Below are 7,798 nucleotides of genomic sequence, written 5' to 3' on the forward strand. Positions count from 1 at the left end.
AGAAAGGAGGGGGGAGAGAAGGAAAAGCGGGGTAGGGAGGGAAGAAAAGGAAAGAGGGAAAAGAGAAAAGGAGGCCAAAAAGGAGAGAAGGAAAAGGAAAAAAGGGGTGGGGAAAGAAGAAGGGTAAAAGAAAACAAGGAAGATGAGAGGAAGGAAAGGTCCCGCTGTCCATGACGCCGTTCCCGTTCCCGCGCTCCCCCTCAGGCGCCGCCGGGGGCGGGGCTGCGCCTGCGCGGGCGCGCGCGGTCACGTGAGGCGGCGGCGGGAGCGCCCGAACGGCCGGAGCGGGACCGCGGTGAGAGACGGGAACGGGAACGGGAATGGGAGTGGGAACGGGGACAGGGATCGGCATCAACACCGACACCGGGATCGGCTGAGGCGGGCGGGACCGGCCCGGGGCCGCGGGACTCCCCCGGTGCCTCCCCGGTGCGGGGAGCGGCCGCGGGAGCCTGAGGGGCGTTGGCGGAGGCGGTGGGAAGGCCGACACCTGTGGGTGGAGGGCGTTAAACAAAGGGCTGGAGCTGGGCAAAATGAGGGGATACGGGGTCCAAGGAGGTCCAGATCGCCGGGAGGTGCTGCTGGCCCGGCCCCCGTGAAGCTGGAATCGTGGAATGCCGGAATGGCCATGGAGTGCCACCCCCTGCCATGGACAGGGACACCTTCCACTATCCCAGCTTGCTCCAAGCCCCACCTGGCCTTGGTCACTTCCAGGGATCCAGGGGCATCCACAGTTTCTCTGTGCCAAAGCCTCAGCATCCTCAGAGGGAAGAAATTCTTCCCCGTATTCAAAGTAAATTTCCCCTCTGTCAGTTTGAATCCATTCCCCCTTGTCCTGTCATTATAATATTCAAATTGTGCGTTGTATCCCAAGTGTGTGAATTCCCTTGTATTCTTCAGTTTCCCATGACAGCTCCTGCCTGCTATCCTGCTCAGCAATCCCAGGGGTGGTACAGATCCTCTGCAGGGTCTTCCAGCTTTTTCCAAGGTGTTTGTGGCAGTCCCGATGGCAGGCTCTGGGGCATAGCCCAGCCCCAACATCAGGGACCAGTTCAGAGGACTTTTCCAGCTCTAATAACTCCATTATTCTGATTCATGTGAGCACATAATTTATTGCTGAAAGGGAACACTGAAATGTTTGGTTCCTTCCAGGGTGTCCTGGGCCGTGGCTGCCATGGCCATGCAGATGCAGCTCGAGGCCAGCGCAGACACCTCAGCAGAGGAGGAGAGCTTTGGGCCACAGCTCATATCCAGGCTGGAGGTAGGTGAGGAGTTACCTCTGCAGGAAGTTTTCCATAGATGCACTCACTGCTTTTTCCTAGAATGGAATCCTATGCGGGATTGGGTCGGAAGGAACCCTAAAACCTCATCCTGCCATGGGGATGGAATCTTTGACTATCCCAGGTTGCTCCAAGCCCTGTCCATCCTGGGCTTGAGCATTTCCACGCTCTCCACCAGGGCCTCACCACCTCCACAGGGAAGAATTCCTTACTAATATCCAAGCTAAGCCTTTTTCTCTAAAAGCAAGGTGAAACTGAAAACTGTTGCTAAATTCTTACTTGTGTCCTCTTAAACAAAAACAAAAAACAAAACAGCCAAACAAAAAAACCTAGAAATACCCCAAAATACAAACGTGTCATTTTTCCTCTCTCCCTTCCAGCAATGTGGCATAAATGCCAATGATGTGAAGAAGCTGGAAGAAGCTGGATTTCACACAGTGGAGGCTGTGGCTTATGCACCAAAGAAGGAGCTCCTGAACATTAAAGGCATCAGTGAAGCCAAAGCCGACAAAATCTTGGTAAGGATGTTCTGCAACCAAAGATATTTCACAGTTTTATTTCTGCTGGCTGAAAGCATTGTGGAGAATTTGAAAGGTCTCCAAAGGACAGTAAGGGTGATTAGAGGTGTGACATGACTTGTGATGGGAAAAGGCAAAACACACCAGGACAGGACTGAACTAAACAGGTGGGGGACAAGGGGAGGATATTTCCTTAAAACACCAAAAAGGGATGTTGGAGCTTTTTCTTGGTGCAGAATTTCAGTTCTGTTCAGAGGTACGAGCTGGTGCAAGGCCTATGAAATGTGCATGGAATGATAGAGGCACCGTTCCACTAGGCAGAAAATGCTAATTACTGGGGGCATGAACTGCCCTGGCACTGCTCACTTGGGTTTTCCCTCAGGCTGAGGCAGCCAAACTGGTTCCCATGGGCTTCACCACAGCCACAGAATTCCACCAGCGGCGGTCAGAGATCATCCAGATCACCACTGGCTCCAAAGAGCTGGATAAGCTGCTTCAAGGTCAGCATTTTATTATTTCTCTTTTCTCTGTTATTGGGGTGGGGTTTTCCCATGAGTGTGATCCTCGCACAGAACCGTGTAAGGCAAGTCCTGGTTGGATGAAAAACCTCTAGGACTACTCTTGAATAATTGCTTTTATTTTAAAAGCTGCAGAAATAGCATTTAGTCATGATGCAAGACCCAGAGCTGTCAATTTTTGTATGTTTCTGGTTTATTTAAGTCCATGATGCGTTTAGGGAAAACAAAACCAGGCATCACCATCTCACCATTCCTCTGGCAATCCAAAAATGAAAACGTAATTTCAGCTCTTCAGCATCTTCAAAAACACCCATGAACTTCTTAACCACAGCAAGAACAAACCTCATGATGACAAGCAGTTTTCCCTCTTAGCTTTGAAACTTTCAGCCAAATTCAGTGTTTAACAGAGTTTGTGTGAATGTAATATTTTATATGTGAGATAGATTCATAGATCATACGTGTAGCATGTGACCTTTTAAGTTTTATTAGTAATTATTGTTGTTATTTTCTCTTCAGGAGGAATAGAAACAGGGTCCATAACAGAATTATTTGGGGAATTCCGTACTGGGAAGACGCAGCTGTGTCACACCTTGGCTGTCACCTGTCAGGTGGGGTGTTCACCTCATTACAATCCAATATTCAGACCCCACAGCCTTGGGATATTTCCTGATTTGGGCACTCTGTAAATGTTTATTCCTGTCTGGAGGTTGCTGTTCCCTAAAATATTAGAGGCTTGGACTTAGTTTGATCATTCAGTTGACTCCTTAAATTTCCCAGCTCAAAGCTGAGCACCTGTCATTTTGTGTAGAGTCATGGAATGCTGGAAGGGTTTGGGTGGGAAGGGACCTTAAAGCCCATCCAGTTCCGTGACCAGGGACACCTTCCACTATCCCAGCTTGCTCCAAGCGCTGTCCAGCCTGGTCTTGGACACTTCCAGGGATCCAGGGGCAGCCACAGCTTCTCTGGGTACCCTGTGCCAGGGCCTCAGCACCCTCCCAGGGAAGAATTTCTTCCCAATATCCCATCTATCCCTGCCCTGTGTTAGTGGGAAGCTATTCCCTCTTGTCCTGGCACTCCAGGGTGACAGGTACTACAAAAGGAAGGTGTCGCAGTGGGAGCCAGCTAAATGGGGCTTTAATCACAATAACTTGGGGTATTATTTGTTGAGTGAGCTCAGTGAGGGCATATGGCAATACCTGCTGTATTTATGGATGCTTTATTCCCTGTTCATTCCTTCCCTTCTCCTCTAGCTCCCCATAGACCGCGGGGGCGGCGAGGGAAAAGCCATGTACATCGACACAGAGGGGACCTTCCGTCCAGAGCGGCTCCTGGCTGTGGCTGAAAGGTCTGTGAGTGAAGACAGGAATAGACTGACTCACAGCTCAGTTGGGAAACATTTTTCCACAGGTCCTGGAGGTTCATTTGGCAGGTGTTCCCTTTGGAAGGCTCTGGTGTTGCCCTTCCTCTCCTGTCCCTGCCGCTCTCTCCCCACTGCTCTCGTGTCATTGTCCCTCAGCACGAGGTGATTTCCCTCTCTTGCTACTGGAAGGGACTGGGAGCTTCCCAGGCAGCTGGGACAGGACTGGCTGGGTCCTGTTAGTTCTTTCTGAAGGGAATTTGATCTAATCCTGTTGGCTTCTCCTGCAGTAAGGACTGCTCCCATGTTCCCTGCCACCAGGGAATATTTAGCAGCCAAGCGAAGGAGAGGAAGTGAAATGATGTTTGCAGCAGGCACAGACAGGCGTGTCTGTGCTGGCTGTGTACAGAGTCCTTGGGATCATGGAATCGTTCAGGTTGGAGGAGCCCTGGGAGATCCCTGTGTTCCCCAGTGCTGCTGAGGCCACCACTGTCCATGTCCCCAAGTGCCACATCCACATGGCTTTAAATCCCTCCAGGGTGGAGCCTCCACCACTGCCCTGGGCAGCTGTGCAGGGCTGGACAGCCTTTCCTCTAAGAGACTTCCCAATATCCAGCCTAAGCCTCCCCTGGGATCATTCCTCTTATCCATTTCAAATGGTTCCAGTCATTTAGTTCTCTTTTCATCACCACGGGTTGCGTTTTTTCCATTTGTGTTTATCTCTGCTAGAAATGTGAATTTTTCTTCCAGTCTTTTGGCAAAGCTTCTGGCTAACTACTATGGATGAAGGTTCATCCCTTTATTTTCCCTGGTTTTGCAGGTATGGCCTGTCTGGCAGTGATGTCCTGGACAACGTGGCCTATGCTCGGGGCTTTAACACTGACCACCAGACCCAGCTGCTGTACCAGGCCTCGGCCATGATGGCTGAGTCACGGTAATTACACTGATTTAATGGATTCTGTTCCCACCTGCGATTAGCCTTTGGCTTTTCCAGGGAGCCAGCTTGCTCCATGGGCAGTCAGGTGTCAGCAGCACATCTTGCTGCTGGAATTCTGGCTGTCAGCAATTGTCTCCAGCTGATGTGGCTCTACAAACACAGGGAATTCATGGTGCCAGCCTGGAAGCTTAGTGTAGAGCTGTGGTTAGAAACAGTGCTGATGGTTTCCAAGCTCCCAGGAGAGCTGTGCAGGGATTGGAGCCGAGCCTTAGAGGCCTGCCTGCCCTTCCCAGGTACGCCCTGCTGATCGTGGACAGCGCCACGGCCCTGTACCGCACGGACTACTCGGGAAGGGGGGAGCTCTCCGCCAGGCAGATGCACCTGGCCAGGTTCCTGAGGATGCTGCTGCGCCTGGCAGATGAGGTGAGCACCCACTGGGCTTCCTGTCGTGGGTTGATGCTGGCCAAACCCCAGGCACCCTTCTCTGCAACTGGGCAGAGGGGAGAAAATGTAACAAAGGGTTTGTGAGTTGAGGTAGGGACTGGAGAAAACACTCACCAGTTACCATCAAGGGAAAAACAGGCTCAGTTTAGAGATTTGAAGTGACTTCGTTACTAGCAAACTCAGAGCAGGATAATAAGAAGTAAAATAAGCTCTTAAAAACACCTTACCCCCACTTCTCCCTCCTTCCCAGCTCTACCTCCTGTGCCAGTGGTGCAGTGAGATGGGAATGGGGGGTTTGGTCAGTTCATCCACCCAAGGCTTCTCCCACTGCTGAGGGAGAAGAGTCCTTCCCCTGCTGTCTCCCATAGGAGACAGTTCACTAATTTCTCCGGTGTGGTTCCACCTCACAAGCAGCAGCTCCTTGTGAACTGCTGCAATGTGAGTCCATCCCACAGGCAGCTGTGCCCCTCAAACTGCTGCAGTGTGGGTCACTCTTCCACGGGGTCAGTCCTTCCAGGACAGGCTGCTCCAGCCTGGGAGCAGGGCCCCTCTCTCCACTGGATCACAGCCTCCTCCAGGCATCCAGCTGCTTCAGCATGGGCACCTTCCCCAGGGGCTGTTCATGGATCTCTGCATCCCCCGTGGATCCCCATGGGCTGCAGCAAGGATCACCATGGTCCTCACCACACCCTGCAAAGGAATCTCAACTTGGCACCTGGAGCACCTCCTCCCCTTCCTTCTTCACTCTCCTTGGTGTCTGCATCTTGTTCTCATATTCTCACTCCAACTCTTCTCTAGCTGGAACTGAAGCTGCACCACAAATTTTGTTTTGATTTCTTTTGAAATCTGTTATCGCAGAGGTGTTACCACCATTTCTAATTGGCCCAGCCTTGGCCAGCAGCATGTTCCTCTTGGAGCCATCAGGGATTGGCTCTGTCAGACATGGTGGAAGCTTCCAGCAGCTTTTCACAGAAGCCATGTGGTCCCATGCTACCAAACCCAGGCCATACATGCCCAATACGATTGCCAAAGTAAAACTCATTGGTTTTCTTACAAACCCCAACAATTTGGTCCCAAGAGCTTTGTCTCCACCTCTGCTCCCATTGGTTTGGAGAGGCTGGATCCCACAGTTATGGACACCAAGAGTGCCCTTGTGTGTCCTTTTCCCTGCTTTTCTGTTCTGATTGTGGGAAATAATTGGGTTTGGGTTGTTTCTCCTGCAGTTTGGCGTGGCTGTTGTCATCACAAACCAGGTGGTGGCACAGGTAGACGGAGCTGCCATGTTTGCTGCAGATCCCAAAAAGCCCATTGGAGGCAATATCATCGCTCATGCTTCCACCACCAGGTGAGACAAGAGATGGTCACATCCCAGGAGCCTGGGTTGGGAATGTTTTATGGAATTGGCCAAGTGGCTTTTACTTCTGGGGTTTCCATAGTCTGACCATGGCAGGCCCAGCCTGTGCTTCAGCTCAGTGCCACTCTGGGCCCTCAGTCCTCAAGGAAATGAATGTCTCAGGCAGTTCGCACAGCTCTGTTTGCTCCTCTGTGGATTAGGATGATTTTCTGTCCCTCCTGACCTCTTCCCTTCCCTCTCCCTGCCAGGCTGTACCTGCGGAAAGGCCGAGGTGAGACCAGGATCTGTAAAATCTATGACTCTCCGTGTCTCCCCGAGGCTGAAGCCATGTTTGCTATCAATGCTGACGGAGTGGGAGATGCTAAAGACTGAAAACTCCTTTTCTTCCCCTGAATCCCAAGACTCTGTGTCTGTAAGAGCTCCTTTCCTGGTGGCACCTTAGGGACATTCCCAGGGCAGTGGGCAGAGGGAGCTGTGCTGTGCCAGCGTGGGAACTCGGGACACAGCGAGCGCAGCCGGAGCTTTGGGAAGAACCTCCCTGTGCTGCAGCACAGCTGAGCTCAGTGTGCTGCCTGGGCAGCATTCCCATGGGAGCAGAGCCTGTGTGTGTCCCTGCATCCCCCTGACACGGGGCATCAGAATCCTGGTGGCCACAGTTGGGAACTTGGTGAACTGGAAGCAAAGCTGAAGGGTTTGTCCACTAAGAGAAGTGGTGGTTTATAAACCAGAGCAGAGTGCTGTTCCACACGAGGGATTTGGCATTGGTGATCATCCCAATCCATCATCTTTCTGTTCATTTTCTTTTGGATGCTGCAGCCTGCTGGGCTGGGGGAGCTGTTCCTTTACATTTCTGGTTAATTTTCTGGTTTTTTGTTAATTCTCTGTGGAAATCTGCTTTTAATAAAAAGCCCCTGAGGATACTGATGATGTCCCGGGTTCCTGGGATTCACAGGTGTGTGTTCAGCCCAGGGATTGTTCTGGCTGGCAGAAGCTGCACCAATCCCCTGGGAATCTCAGTCTGGGATTGTCTTTTCTCCCAATTCTCCTCAGTTTGGGGCTGCAGTGCAGCCCTGCCCTGTGGATCTCCTAGAAGAGTTTTGGGGTTAAAAATATTATTTTCTATTCTGCAGTATTTCTCTAGAACTCAATTAAAAAGAATAAAACTGTATCAATGTGGTTTTAATTAGTTCATTTGCATTGTTCAATTAAAGCAAATAATTGAGAAGGGGCTTGAGCACCCCTTGGTTGGAGCTGGCAGCTCTTCTTTATTTTCTCTTCATTCTTTGAGTTTAATTATCTCTTAAGCAGTTACTGCAATTAAGATACACAGTGAGAACAGCATTGCTGCCCTGCTGGATTGGGAAATCCAAGTGCAATTCCTTGGAGAGATTGA

At 51.1% G+C, this 7,798-nt stretch overlaps 1 protein-coding gene across 1 annotated transcript; it reads left to right on the plus strand.

The window, feature by feature from the left end:
• Positions 1–212: 212 nt before the first annotated feature.
• Positions 213–7,588, plus strand: RAD51 (RAD51 recombinase). Its single transcript, XM_056494119.1, has 10 exons — positions 213–295; positions 1,150–1,258; positions 1,658–1,795; positions 2,178–2,295; positions 2,830–2,921; positions 3,564–3,658; positions 4,491–4,604; positions 4,901–5,030; positions 6,275–6,396; positions 6,654–7,588. The coding sequence occupies exons 2-10, from the start codon at positions 1,172–1,174 to the stop codon at positions 6,775–6,777; spliced, it is 1,020 nt and encodes a 339-aa protein (XP_056350094.1). The 5' UTR covers positions 213–295; positions 1,150–1,171; the 3' UTR covers positions 6,778–7,588.
• Positions 7,589–7,798: the final 210 nt, after the last annotated feature.

Source organism: Oenanthe melanoleuca, chromosome 5, assembly GCF_029582105.1.
Source record: "Oenanthe melanoleuca isolate GR-GAL-2019-014 chromosome 5, OMel1.0, whole genome shotgun sequence".
NCBI lineage: Eukaryota > Metazoa > Chordata > Aves > Passeriformes > Muscicapidae > Oenanthe > Oenanthe melanoleuca.

Excerpts from the sequence above, each read along its gene's own strand:
- RAD51 (XM_056494119.1), top strand. The coding sequence starts at position 1,172 with ATGGCCATGCAGATGCAGCTCGAGGCCAGCGCAGACACCTCAGCAGAG. Across the intron at positions 3,659-4,490 it reads CTCCTGGCTGTGGCTGAAAG|GTATGGCCTGTCTGGCAGTG; the intron begins GTCTGTGAGTGA and ends CTGGTTTTGCAG. Across the intron at positions 6,397-6,653 it reads GCTCATGCTTCCACCACCAG|GCTGTACCTGCGGAAAGGCC; the intron begins GTGAGACAAGAG and ends TCTCCCTGCCAG.